Source organism: Musa acuminata, chromosome BXJ2-7, assembly GCF_036884655.1.
Source record: "Musa acuminata AAA Group cultivar baxijiao chromosome BXJ2-7, Cavendish_Baxijiao_AAA, whole genome shotgun sequence".
NCBI lineage: Eukaryota > Viridiplantae > Streptophyta > Magnoliopsida > Zingiberales > Musaceae > Musa > Musa acuminata.
In genome coordinates, this window is record NC_088344.1 from 1461996 (window position 1) to 1476465 (window position 14470).

Below are 14470 nucleotides of genomic sequence, written 5' to 3' on the forward strand. Positions count from 1 at the left end.
ATTTTATCTATGAGTAAGAATAACATATAATTATTTACTTTGGACCCATATCAACATGGGCGGATCTATGAGAGATAGATTTTAATTTCTTTTTTTTTTTTTAACCTAAATATTATACGAAAGATACATATCAGATGTAAATGATTAATGATATCCTCCTATTAGATGTTATATGGTGTCATTAATTTAGATACTTGTGAAATTACCATGTCATTTTTCATCTCCGTCACGTACTAAAATAAAAAAAAAGGATTGTCAAAATTGACAAAAATAACTCTCCCGAGCTTAAATTAGATATCATTATATCGTAGAAAAACGAGCTACCTAAGATTACGATAAAGATGATAGACAGATATGATATCCGTTTCTCCCTTTAGTGGGAATGAGAATTCTTTTAGAGAATCGATACCTTCCTTTTCTTTCTTTTTTTCCCTTCCTTTGCTCTTGGTGTACTGATAAGTAAGAATCGAGGAGAGGGAGAGGAAGGTAGACTGTGGAGGGTGCTTGAGAGAGAGGCCCGGTGGAAAGAGACGAGTCCATTCTCTTTTCGTTTATGGAGATAAGTTTCTTATACACAGGCAAGTGAAGCACAGCGTCATGGGAATCATGACTTGTAGTCATGGAGAGTTCTGGATAAAGCTCAACTGTGTTAAGAATCATAATCATCAAATGAGTGTCTTTCACTGCAAAGTGTGAGCAAGAAAGATCGATCACATAACTCGACCCTTTATCATTCAAATCATCAAAGAATACTCCTATCGTCACCTTAAAGCTCATCCTTTCTTCTGTGTCGCCATCATGTCGTTATTCTGATGCTCCTTTCGTGAATTAGATTCGGCTAATTAATGAGATGATGAGGGTGTTTTATTGATCTCAATCGGACAGGTGTGTGGAGAGAAATGTCTCGAAGCACATTGTGGTCTTTCTTTAATCCCTGCGAGCATTTCTTGTCGGAGTTTCATGCCCTTCATCGAACAATATCTTGCTTGTTCTTAACCAGTGCTTGAAGGCACCGAAGGCCAACTGTGATGACCTCCTTCTCTGTGTCCCTTCTCCTAGATGCTGTGATGTGTTGTATCTGTAAGTTGCGGGACTTGGTGGGAATCTCTGAGGATGTTGTTCTTGTGATTTGCTGTGAGGAATGTGGCCACACTGTTGATGATGATGTGACACCAATTGCAATCATCAACTTCTGGATGTAATGAGCCAGTAGATTTGATCCACTTTGATGTTCGTGGCACTAACTTGTTTGTAAGAATGAAATCTTTTCTAGCTTACCTTAATTGTTTGATTCAATAAGGTCCTATAAAGTAAATAGATGTTACGATCCAAAGAAAAAAGTTGTCATAGTTGAATTATATAAATCTCATCCCATTCATTTTATCTTATTTGAAAAAGAATAAATAAAAAAATTAAATGAATTTAGTGCACTGTGTTTGCCGTCAATGCGACTCGAGAAGGATCGATACATATGTAGTGTAATTAAGGTTTGCAATTAGACTGGAGCTCATCCTTCCACCAACATTCTAGGGAGCTATTTTTTCTTCAAAGAAAGCGAAAATTATAATTATGAAGTCACAGAAATATATTAATGTTTATTTCTGTTTTTTCAACTGTTCTATCATAGCTACTCAAACAATTTTGATAGACATCTTGACCAGCTAATATCTGCTTAGAATCTAGCAGCACTCCATGATAAAGCAGAATCTTCATCTTCACTGTTTTGTGATGGATTTTTAAGGATCCAAATCACAGCTCTGTGTGGATAGGATCATGAGTTTGCGCCTGGTTGTCTTCCTCGACTCCACCGCAGCTGGAGGACTTGAGGCAATCTGCCTTAGGCTGCACGATCCCATAGTCGAATCCCATCGCACAGTTGCAGAAGGTTTCTGCTGTGCCATTTTCCGTCTCAAGGTTAATGTTGTTCAGAACAATGTTGCTGCATGGTACGCTGTCGCTGCAAGCAAATTTCATAGCTTTAGAAGTCCTGGACGTCCCGCTTATATTCCTGTAGATGACTTGGCTTATCTTCACTGCTGATGTCTGAAAAATAATGAGCACAAAAAACAAATCAACCTGAATAGCTTATCTTAAAAAATTTTACTCAACAAGAGAAGATCACTGGATTGAAAGATAAATAAATTTTGTAGAAACCATCCTAGTTACCAAATCATCTCATCTAAATGTTCTTTGTTGAAGTTTTAGAGAATTTGGTACTCAGCAACCAAATTGGTTTCATGATAAGGATGTTGTTATTTGAAATATTTTGCTAATTAGACCAACCCATCAACCAGACAAGGGCAAAGTATAGAATAATGGAAATGCTTAGGCTGCCAAAACCACAATTACAGTCTGCAAGATTAGTACACGATGTCGATACCTTAGTAAGCATACTTAAATACTTATCCTGTAATCAAAAATTTAGAATTATAACCTTGTTTAGTAGCTTTTCTTGCAGCTAGATCTTCGTTATCATAATTTCTAGACTACTAGGAAAGGTACAAACACTGGAAAAATTAGTTTGCCTTTCTACCATCACATTTTTTTACCCATTTTTCTAATATACATTAGCCCATCCTAAAGCTGAAGCAGTAATTGCAAGCAATTGGGTACATAAACATCAGTTATGTTCTCTGTGTCTTAATGAAACAAAGTAGTCAACTGAAATGACTTCTCACCTGGTTCTTGCAACTTTTTGGGGAATCACAGTAGAACTGGTCTATGATAATTGGATTCTTGACATCATTCATCTTCACATTCTCAAAGCGCACTGACTTAACATATCCTGAGCCCCCCTGTTCAGCAATTTGAGATCTTAGGCAGTTAACCATGCATATAATAAGTTGTAATGGTCACATCCTATAATGAGAGTTTCCTTTCCCTGGAGACCAAAAGCATATAAGATATCAAGCAAATGCCTGCATAGTACTTACTTGCCACGTCTTGATTCTTAGTCCATTTTCAGTGCCAGTGAGTGTAGCCGTGTCCAAGACGACACCTGTAACTATTGCTGTTGAATTGTCCTTCCCTAGGCTCCCTATGCTAGCATCCATTTCCAACAGAAAGGAATCATGTCATTATTCTAAACTTGCAGGTTACATTTTCATCCAAAGCTTTTTTATATATTTTGAGCCCAATACTTAGTGGTACCTGATTCCATGCCCTGGCCCACACTCAATGTTCTTCATCTTGATATTTGAGCTAGCGTTCACAATTGAAACACAATCATCCCCTATTTGATCAACAAAATCATTTCCTTGTCAACAATTTCTTGCTTATAGCTAACCATAATCAGAGTCACTATATCAAAAAATACATCTAGAAAGGCACATGTAATCGGCAAAACAATAACAACAACAACAAAAGTTTTCATTCAGGTTCAACAACCTTTATCTGGTAGGGGTTTATAATTAAGAAGATATTGCTCACGTTGAGGCTGCCACGCTGATAAGTAATCCCACGGTACAATATGTGCATTGTTTGTTACTGTATATGGATTTCTGAGTTATGTTTCTTCACTTAAATAACCCTATTTGGTTGTATTTACAGGTGATACAATCATGCAGGTTAACCAGAAAGTTGGTCCAGAAAGATGCAAAAATTATCAGAAAAGAGATAACTCTGATTTCTATTTTCATCGACCTGCATAACACTTTTCTGGAGAACAGACATGCATGCAACTTCAAAATGACACAATCGCCACATACAAGCATTTGAAAAAACATATATCAGGTGTGTAATGTACCTGTTCCAATGTGGCAATTCTGGATAGCGACATTAGATGACTCGGTGATATGAATGCCATCTGTATTGGGGCTATCTTCTGGGGCCAATATGCGCACTCCAGATATTCGTACAGCATCTGACCGAGATATTGTGAAGTGCATCTGCTGAGCAGACTGTACGGTGAGGCCTTTTACCCTTATTGCAGAGCTCGAATCGATTGTAAGTGCCTGCAACAATTGGTCACTGTAACTATCGGTGCTTTTGTTAATATTTTATAATTGTCTTTGGTAGATATGTAGGTGCTATTGATGAATTCTTATTCAGTAATTTTCATGATTCAAATTTCCTACAGCATCATATAGTTTAAGATGTTGATTGGTATGATAGATGATGCAAGGTTATAAAAGTTCAGAATTTTTTCTTCCAATTTCTTGCTTGAAAGGAAGTCTTGAAATTAATATTATTCATACACTCGAGTTACTATCATAACTACATCCTAGTAACATATTTGATGTATGCCAGACTATAACTATATCCATCCTAAACCCAACTCGTATCATTCATCACACATCCACATTGAATCCACATATCTACTGAAACATACATATTAACTTCTATCCATCCAAAGTTTGTTCCTATCCTTGTCATTGGCAAATTTTGAATCGTATGATCACATGGAATACCAATGTGGCCAACATTTTCTTGCACCTCTTCCAAGAAAGAAAAATCATGAATTCCCCATCCCCATAGAGGTTTGTTTCTGGAATCTCTTCACTCTTGGTTGCCTGAGTAACAAAGTAATCCTCTCCTTGTCCTTGGCCAATTTTGGATCATCAGATAGCACAAAGCATTAACGTGGCCAACAATTTTTTCCACCTATTCTAACTATTTCCAGAAAGGTTTATTTCTGGAATCTCTTCACTCCTGGTTGCCTGAGTAACACAATAATCTATCACCATGAGGATCTGACCTCAAACATAAGGGTTCACTATTTGCTATGTTAAACCATGATTTAGAGACAATTTCCAATGAGTTTCATTGGAAATATCTCAACTAATGGGCCCTTGGACCACGAAAAATGATTTAATGAACATATTTTTCCATGTATGCAGCTAAAGTCCATCCATAATAACCCTACCAAAGAAGCATGCAAGAAAATCATACCGTGGGAGCCCCTTTGCATGGCTGCAAATAAGCAAAATAAAAAAAGAGAACATGTGAGAAAGAAGCAAATAGCACAGAATAAAAGAAACATCAAGATAGATGACAAGTTATCTCTCACATTGGTTGTCGTAATCTTGCATGAAGCAGCCCACCATTTGCTACCAGAGCCATCAATTATCCCTCCACCTTGGAACTTGACCCCCTTTAGCTTTGAAAAAAAGAGCCACATTCTCGGGTGTTCGACATCCCAATCCTTGGGCTCATCTGGTGCCACTATGGTCCCACTCACCTGATCAATTCCCAAATGGACTCTTTCCTTAGAACTCATGATTGTTTTAAGGCAAATGTGTTGTATATACATTTTGTCTGCTATAATTGTAAGAAAAGCAGCAGCATACACAGGATTCTTACGTATACATTGCAATGCATAAGGTAACAAAAAAAGACAACTAGTACCTGTACAATTAGATTTTTTTGACAGGGCCCTCTGAACTTAGTGGCATTAACCTTGTAATGCCGCCGCTCAGGCACGAGAAATACTGCATTCTTCAAAGAGCAAGCTGTCTCCCAAGCATCTCGAAACGCCTGCAAGAAATTTTAGATATCAATCAAAGCCCGAACACACGGTAGCAGAACTAACATATGCATAAAGTAAACATGATACTGGAGCAGTATTACTCCTAATTTTAACACTGTATTCTCACTGGCTTTTTGAATCTTGAGGCTTCAATATGAAGAGCCAGTCTTGGAAGGATGGAGGTAACTTTTTTGCCAAGAGGCATCACTGTTGTCATTCACTGATCCTTAAAACATTGAAGAACCTCAAACAAAATTTACCTTTACCACTGGTACAACAAAACCTTAGACACATAGGTATGCTAATTGAGTGGGACAAATCTATCAGGCTACTGGCTGATCTGCAACATACCATACATATTCCTCTCGATTAGATACTTGCATTAAAGCTGTTGTTTTAGGTACATCTAAAAGAATTAGCATCCTGAAGTTTATAAATTAAACTCCCAAGTATCTTATTTATTAAGATCTATAAGATTCGTTGGATATCTACAGCCTCCATCACATTGTGACCACATAATGGACAAGGTTGGTCTGCGTCTTGTTGAAACAATTATGTCATGTTCATGTGAAAATGATGAGAGCGTAAGCAACTTAAAGAAAAAACTTAAATACTAAAACAAATCCTAACTTACTGTAAAAAACCTCTATAAATTCAAGATGATTAAACTAAGAAACATTGCTAGATAAGTGTTTGCTTGGCATGAGGCTCAAATTGCGTTGGTTGTTGCTATCTCCAAGATTTTTTTTATCAGATCATCAGGTTAGACTTTCAACTGAAAAAGAAAATATTAATGAAAGAAAGATATTTCAAATAAAATAGTCAAGAACTGGGTGCTGTAACTGCACCTGGGTGTCATCTGCTACTCCATCGCCAACTGCGCCAAAGCTATCGACATTCACAGGAATACGTGCCACCCGTTCACTTCCTCGCATTAGAACTGAATCCATTTCATAGGAAAGTTCTCCTTTTTCCAGCTCGCTTTCTCCATCTCCATCAAACCAGAGCCGACTTTCGTCAGGAGTAAAACTCTCCTCATCACTAAAACTGACCTTTATCATCAACATGAGCAGCATCAGAAACATGAACGAGCCCGATGACTTCTCCATACACCTCGGCTAGAAATTTGATCTGTGCTGCAAGCTACCTGTTAGACGATGGGAGCTCAGGGATCCAATATAAATCAAGAAGGGAAGCAAGAAGCAAAAAGGAGGTTACTTTACAGGAAAAAGCCATTCACAAAGGAGAGCTCGTCTGTTCAGAAGAGCAATACCTTGGCTTGGCTTGGCTTCCAAGTGTAGAAGAGAAGATGGCGGCAATGGTGGTGGTGGTGGTCTCTTTCTGACTTGAAGTATAAGAGAATTAGCTGCCGACATTCCAAGTTTATGCTTTACTCCTCTTCCTCCTCCTCGTCCATCATGGAGAGGTAGTGTAACCCATTCTGTTGCCAATGAAGGGATCGCGTTTAGAGAGGGTGGCCAGAACTGGCTACGGCTCTCACGTCATTTTGAACCGTACGTAGGTCCGTAAGCTTAGCCGCCACGGCTGGCGTCTCCCTTACTCCAGCCACCTATGCCCCAACCGAAACAGAAGACGCGTGCTCGATCATGCCTTCACGAGAGGGGGCGGGCGGGGTCCTGCGGGAAAACGCCCACGGTAATGAACCGGAGGTGGTTGGAATCGCAGCGCTCGACCGAAGAGGAGATCGTTGAGTACATAAATACCGCTCCTCCTCTGCGCCGCCATGGCACCGGTTGTCGGAGAGTGACACGGACGAGCGGATCAGAGCGAGGGTGGGGGTTGGGCAGGGGAACAGAGGGGGCTGCCAGAAATGAGGAATGTGAGAGAGACGGAGCAACGGCCAAGAAAGGGCTCCCTACGGAAGGAGATAGGCGGAGGTCATGGCGGAAAGTGGCGAGTTTCTTTTTACTTGCCTACCCGTGTTTGATCCAAATTAATTAATTTATTATATATATATATATATATATATATATATATATATGGTCGAATTTTTTAAAATAACTAACGTTCTGATCATACTCGTTAAAAGATTATTTTATTCTTATAATATTTGAAAATTTTTGTAGCTTAGCCCTAGCCATATCTTCTCCCGCGCGTAGCAACAAACTCGTCGACTCTCATCGTGATCGATCGTGGACCATGCACGAGGTAAGAGGAGTCACAAGGGCCACTTTCACGAACCTTGTTGGCCTTTTCCCTTTTTATTAAACTCATCATTATTTTTTCTTTCTTTAGACTCTTCCCTTGTCGATAATTATCTATGCGATGGTTACATAGAGACCAACGAGTGATCTCTCCTTCTTCGTATAAGGATTGTAATCTATCATAATAAGAACCAACGAGTGAGGCAACCAGGCATGAAGCGGAAAAGGATAGTCGATGAGGACAAAAGTACAACTAAGTGCGAGCGAAAACATGATGAAGGGTAGTGATCCAAATGGATAAAATGATAATTTCTAAAAAAAATATTCTATGAAAATTTTTTCAAACTTAGAATGTTTTATGAGATTAAAAATAGTTTATAATATTTTCAAAGTTCTAACACTACAAACTTAGAATATTTTATTTCAAACTTAGAATATTTTTTTATAATATTAAAAAATTTCAAACTTAGAACATTAAAAAAAAGGTTATTTACATTTTTTTACGAGGCGATAATTTAAAAATAATAAAAAATTTAAAAATATTATTTTTAAAAGTTTTTTTTTCCAAGAGGTACTTTCATTTTTGGTATTTTTCTATCGTGCTCCCTATTTGAGTTAATCCTCAAAATATCATTGAAAAGACAGTCCGTCTATCCACTCTCTCTTTTTTTTCTCTTTTCCTATAGAGTGATCTAAAAACCGATCATACAGTTTTTATGGTACGGATGAAACCACAGCGACTAAAAACTACAAACATAATTAATTTTTAGTTAAAATATCTACTTACTATTTTTTTAGAAATATATAATTTGTTAGCAGCTATCTTAAGTTTATTGAGATTTGTTGTGGAAGAAATATATTGACTTAGAAACAAAAGTACGTCATAACGTAGACTTACATGCCCAGCTACAATGTTTCCTGATATTTTCGCATAATCACTATAAGCCCGTATAAGAAAACTTTCATCAAAGAAGAAAGAATTAAAATATAATACAAACTAATTTATCAACCTTTGTTGAATATATTCTTATTGGTTTATGAATAAAAACATGTTAAAAAAAGACTTCCCAATTATAATGTTCTTTTTTTTGGTAAAATTACATTGTCTCGACACCTCCACAATAACGCTCATCAAAATCATCGTAAACATATATAAAGACACTGTAGTCGATGAAGAAGGATTCATATAAATAATATTTAATTTTGGAGGAGAACATCGAGGGGATGACAAGCGAGGTTAAATAATATCGAATGAACTATATTTATAATGAGTATGAAAAAATTATTGTATAGATATCGACGATGATCGAAGAGGCATCAAAGGAATGATAAACAAAGTTTACAACAAACATATGGGTGACGTTAGTAGTAGGATCGATAGCGAGGATGAAATATGAAAAAAATATAAGGATGATAAATAATAAAATAATATTAAAAAAAATATCAATAGTAAAAAAGATTGTGAATAATAAACTTAAGAAAAAAAATGTTAGATGTAAAGACATTCTTGACCTCCAAATCTTGTACCTATTTATCGGTCTGATTGCTCGTCAATTCGTGGATCGATCCAATTTCGAGCCGTTCATGTGTCATAAAGCGCTTATCGAACGGCAAGTCCTATGAACCGGAAAATAAGGTCTGTGAACCGGACTTCGTTCCGTTCGATAAATAAGGTCTCTCATCTCTCCTAATTTTTAAAGAATAAAAAAATAAATAAAACCCAGTTTTCTCCTAATCTCTCGTCTCTTGGGCGTTCCCCTCCGCCCGAGTTCGCCGTCGCCTGCATCGTCGATCGCGTCCCCCACCGCCCGCTTTTCCACTCGCGTTCGCCTCCGCCTGCCCTGATGACCAGCACTCTTATTCTCTTTCTCATCATTCTCCGCAGCCGCCTTCCTCCCTCCCTCTCCTCCTCCGCCGCGTCCTTCCCTCCCCTGCTCATTCTCCTTTCCTTCGCCGCTGCCTCCTTCTCTTCTATTTTATAATTTTAGGCTCATTTTTCCTTTTACGTCGTCCTCCACGCGAGGTCGGTGAACTGCCACGTCATTAACTCGTGAATTGTGTCGTTACGTAAGTCGCCTCAATTGGCAGTGTCGTTGGCGCAGTCTCCCGAGGCAGCAGCGCCCATATTTCAACCGGGCCGAGCCGCCGACATCCGATCCCGGTCGAAGCCCTCTTTTCGCCCGGCTACAGAGGTCGCCAAGGGGCGACTCCGGCGACAAGGTGTTGGAGTCGATCATCGCTGCGAGACGCGAGGTTTCTTTTTCTTTCCCTTTGGACTTTTAGCGGCTGATCAAGATTTGTTGTTCTTTTTTCTCGTCTTCTCTAGAAAAGGGTGCATAGATCTAGATCTATGCACTCAAAGATCCACCGAGCTCACCTCGCCTCTGTCCTTATTCCAAAACCAACGGGATTGTTCTCAATCCATCCCTTGCAGGCCTTCCGCTGCCACGATCCCCCTCTCTTTATTTGTCGCTGGGATCTAGACCAAGCGAGTAGAGGGAGCTATGAACTATAAATTGCACTGTATAGTTTCTGAATGTTTTAACTCAGATGTTGCTCCACAAGCCTCATTGCACATTTTGCTTATGGTTAGATTGACTATGTGTATGCCAATCAAATTCGTCCCAATTATTCTCTTCGTGACTTGTTTCAGTTTGGCTAGTTGAAGCTTACACCAGGTTTTAGAGGTTTGCCAATGGGTAAGCTGATGGCTCTGGGAATGGCAAGATGACAAGGAGAGAACTACGCGTTGCTGATATACTTATTTTCTATTTACATTTGAACTTCCATCTGGGTGCCTTCTTGAGTTGCAAATGAATGTTGTTTAGTTGATAATTCTGTCACAAATAATTCATATGACGTACTTTACAAGCCAAAGCAAACTATTATGTGATGATATTGACAAATGGCTTTATTGTTGTGTTCTTTCTTATTTTGTGTTCTTCTTTTCATTGTTTTTTTACATTTTTGCATTATGCTGCTGGTATTTGAAACCTTGCAGCGATACATATATTTTCTTTCTCATTTAATTAACAAGTTACTTTCAAATAGATTTTCTTCTTATATTCTACCTGTTTATGCAGGCTGAAACGAGTGTAAGGATGCAAGACAATGAGAAACAAACGTTTGACTTGGGATTGTTTGTTGGAGATTTGGCTTTAGACGAGGATGGAAGCAGGTCTAGTTTCTAATTATCCCTCTTACTTGTTAGAGGACATTTAACTTCTTACATTTGGTGCATCTGAATGTAGACAGAAGTTACTTGAATACTATAACTTGATTTTTGTTACTATGTATTGTCTTTGTGTTTGATCTTTTTATGCTTTCACTCTTTAGTGTTATCTCAATTATGATTGTATGCATTCTGTGGGATGCTCAATCTTTGTGCATATCCTTAAATTTATATCCTCACACAGTCTGATCAATCTGAATCTTAAATTCAATTAAATCAGTACTTATTTCTTCTTAATTTAATTGCATTTAAGACAGTTCTTGATTATATATATAAAAAAATTCTAGCAGGCCCTAGCCAAATAGTTGAATCAGGGGTACTTTGAGGTTTGCACCTCACTTCTTTCTCCTTTTGTAAAGTTAGGATTTGACAAGTATGCTGCTAGATAACCTGTCTTCTGCTGCAAATAGTGGGGAGTGGTGGCATATGAGGGAACTTTTGTATTTTACTCATGACAACTAAGTTTTAAGTTTTAGACATTGCAAGGACCTTGAAGAGACAAGTCTATATTATCAGTTGTGGTGGTGTATGCATAAAGTTTGTGACTTCAGATGGGGCAATTCTAGAATTAGATTGGAATTTTCTCACTAAAAGAGTATTTAGTAAGTTCTCGATCGTGAGTTTCTTGCACTTAATACACTGTAACAAAAGATGAAAAAGTTGTTTATTTATTAGCATGATGTTTAATGATCATGCCTATCCCTTGGAATCAAACCTGTGAGGCTTTATAAGGTCAGCATGATGATTCCTGTTATGGCACAACAAGGTTTGAAATGTAAAACGGATTCCAATTCTTGGCTTGGTTCCAAGTTTCACTCGGGGCAACACAATGATATTCAGTTTCGCTAACATGTCATTTTTAGTGTGTTTGTCTTAATCAACTGATAATAGTATTTAAACCAAAATTGACATACTATCTAGTGTGAGAATTACGTGTTTCTCTTTACTAGAGTTCCACTCTATGCTTGTATATGATATCTACTTTTTTGTGTTCAGTGATGATATTTCATTGGAGGGACTGCAAGAAGAACTTGAAGAATGCAAGAATGTAGAAGTAAGTAGCTATAATCTCACATCTTACAAGTTTTAGAATTTGAGTTGTGCTGGATATGTATTTCTGCGTCTACCTGTGTAGACTTTGTAAATTCCATCTGCTTCTTTAACCTCAATTTGGCTTTCTAACTTACAATGACAACTTGCACTACTCTCTAGTCTCTATACTCGAGCACTGTTCAGTTTGCATCTGGATTCAAATCTAATAACCTTCTCTGTTCACCTTCTTTTGTAAATGCATCCTAATGTAGAGATGGTTTGTCCCTTGTTTTCTGTTACTAAAGGACCTGGACTGGCTATTTTTGAAGGTCCTGCAAAACCTAATTCCCACCATGTGTGTTGATTTGATCATAAAGGCACAAATTACAAAGGCATATCTATTTTTTTTTGGACCATTGAGTTCTATACATCTGTACCTAAATCTCTCAACATTCAGATTTTCAGATTTGTACTGCTGACTCTTTTGCATGCACTCGCAAGTTTTTGCCAAACACACATGCCGTCAGTTTAGATCTATAACTCAGAGACGAGGTTTATGTATAAATTCCAAGTGAAGCATGAGACCTAAATTGTACTTTTAAGCCAAGGATTGTCATTTTGTGGCATGATGGCATGCCGTTTACCCTACATGGCACAAAATTCAGTCATCATGCCTTAATTCCTGTTGGCATAGGCCAAACTTTGACCTAGCTTTACGTTGTCTGCTCCTGCATGACACAGTATGGTGCATGCTGATTCCCTTTCTAGCATGCTACAGTCCAACATGTACCAATATGCATCGCCTGGCATGACAATCATTGTTTCAGAAAGGGCCAGAGTTAGCTTTTGATTCATTGAGTTACTTTTATCTTAATGGCTGGAACTTCATTTCATGGGGAACATATTATACTAGATGGTGAATGCATGATTGTGGATTCCTTTTTGGATTTTGTCTCATTTTTGACTTCCCATTGTTACATTGGTACATCTACATGAATAAATGCTGTTAAGTTCTTGTTTCTACCACTTTTGAATTATTGTCACATGGAGTAAGTGTATAAGCGCATGGATACATACATATTTATGTGCATAGCATTGAAGGCTCATGGATGCCATATGTATGTAGATGTGTGGACAATCACAAGTTGGAGCCAATTTTTTTTTCATTTGATAGATAATTATTATAGGTTTTAGTGATCTTTTGGAATTTGGATGGATGTTTGAACATGTCATGTGGTAAAGCAGGTAAGTGGTAACATTTACATATTTCATTTCTAATGTGACTATGTGCTACTTTCAGTGCTAGTTATAAATAGGTGACTGGCTAATAAATGCTTCCGCAGACTGGCCTGCCCTTGTGTACACAAATAAGTAGGAACAAATGTATCAACAAATACTGTGGACATGAATGTACACAGTAATGCATGTGTGTACTTGTAGGCCAACTTTTCTTAGCCCACGACATATTTAAATTTTGGAGTCCTGCATATTTTATTCTTTTCAAAGAAGCATTATTTACAAAAGAATCATATTTATGCATGTTTAAAGTTTTTTTTTTATTTTTATCTTCTTGACCAATTTTTTACTTCTTGGTGAATCTATTGATCATTCTTCATTGGTTGATTTTCAGGAAGTGGCAAATATACTTTCTAAAGGCACGAAATTACGAGAGTACACAAAAGGTGTTGAGAACAATGTACGCCAGGTTGAACTGGACTCAATTCAGGTTCGTGGATTTACAACAGGAAGTTACTTGTCCTGATTTAACTTATTAGATGAAACTTGTAAGAAGGACCAAGAATGAAAAACACAAAAGGGTGAATGATTAAGGCACAATTGTATATCTTGAATGAAACACTTCCAGTATGGATGCAGGGTGGAAAGTTATGAATGCAAACAAAAATTAGCAGGGTTGGCCTAGTTTGAAATGACAAAACTAAGTGTTTTTTTGTAAATAGATTTTGCAACATTACTATTATTTTTTGTGGATGATACATTACTTATCTTGTCAGTCAATATATGATTCTTGATGTTGAGAAGACCTGTTCTCCTTTGAGATTCCATTGTATTTTTTTGACAATTAATTTTGTTTAGTTTAGTCATTGTCATTTTTTTAAATCTAAAAACACCTCGGTCAAGGATTTAGATATTTGTCAATACCGGTGTCCTATCAAACCAATATAGTACTGGAATACCCGGTGGCCTACTGATCCATACCTACTGGTACCCTGGAATACGATGATGATAAAAGACAAGAAAAAATAATATGTAGAGGTAATGAGTTATATGTTTGATCCTGGTACTTGATTGGACCATTGGTGCTGGTCCAAGTGATATTTTAATCCTTATCCCTAGCTTTGTTTGGTAATTGAGAAACAAAAATATTATAAGACAATTTCAAGATATTTGTTGCCACATTGCTCATGTAATTTGTAATTTTCCTATCTTATGGTACAATTCTTGTAAACCTGCAGATTGTTCAGAAAGTAAAATAGCACAATAGCATATAACTAAGATTAATAATAGGATGTTCCGTACCTTAAAAAGTCTTCATTTGTATATAATACTACCAAA

General features: G+C 37.4%; 2 protein-coding genes across 3 annotated transcripts in view; one reads left to right on the forward strand and one right to left on the reverse strand.

The window, feature by feature from the left end:
* Positions 1-1561: 1561 nt before the first annotated feature.
* LOC135616541 (probable polygalacturonase At1g80170) lies at positions 1562-7356 on the reverse strand. Of its 2 annotated transcripts, XM_065115836.1 has the most exons (11): positions 7192-7356; positions 6741-7104; positions 6316-6614; positions 5347-5475; positions 5009-5179; positions 4891-4911; positions 3746-3953; positions 3151-3232; positions 2934-3042; positions 2679-2795; positions 1562-2043 (listed from the first exon to the last, which is right to left on the reverse strand). In XM_065115836.1, the coding sequence occupies exons 3-11, from the start codon at positions 6574-6576 to the stop codon at positions 1750-1752; spliced, it is 1392 nt and encodes a 463-aa protein (XP_064971908.1). In that variant the 5' UTR covers positions 6577-6614; positions 6741-7104; positions 7192-7356; the 3' UTR covers positions 1562-1749. The 2 variants fall into 2 exon arrangements, with proteins under 2 accessions (XP_064971908.1, XP_064971909.1); XM_065115837.1 differs by lacking the exon at positions 4891-4911 and having other exon boundaries at positions 6741-7356.
* Positions 7357-9371: 2015 nt separating this feature from the next.
* Positions 9372-14470, forward strand: part of LOC103990886 (vacuolar protein sorting-associated protein 52 A) — a 28515-nt gene continuing 23416 nt past the window's right edge. The window contains exons 1-4 of the mRNA XM_009410176.3: positions 9372-9885; positions 10716-10810; positions 11861-11918; positions 13527-13622. Of these exons, the coding sequence (XP_009408451.1) occupies positions 10734-10810; positions 11861-11918; positions 13527-13622 (231 nt within the window). The 5' untranslated portion in view covers positions 9372-9885; positions 10716-10733. The remainder of the gene's footprint in view (positions 9886-10715; positions 10811-11860; positions 11919-13526; positions 13623-14470) is intronic.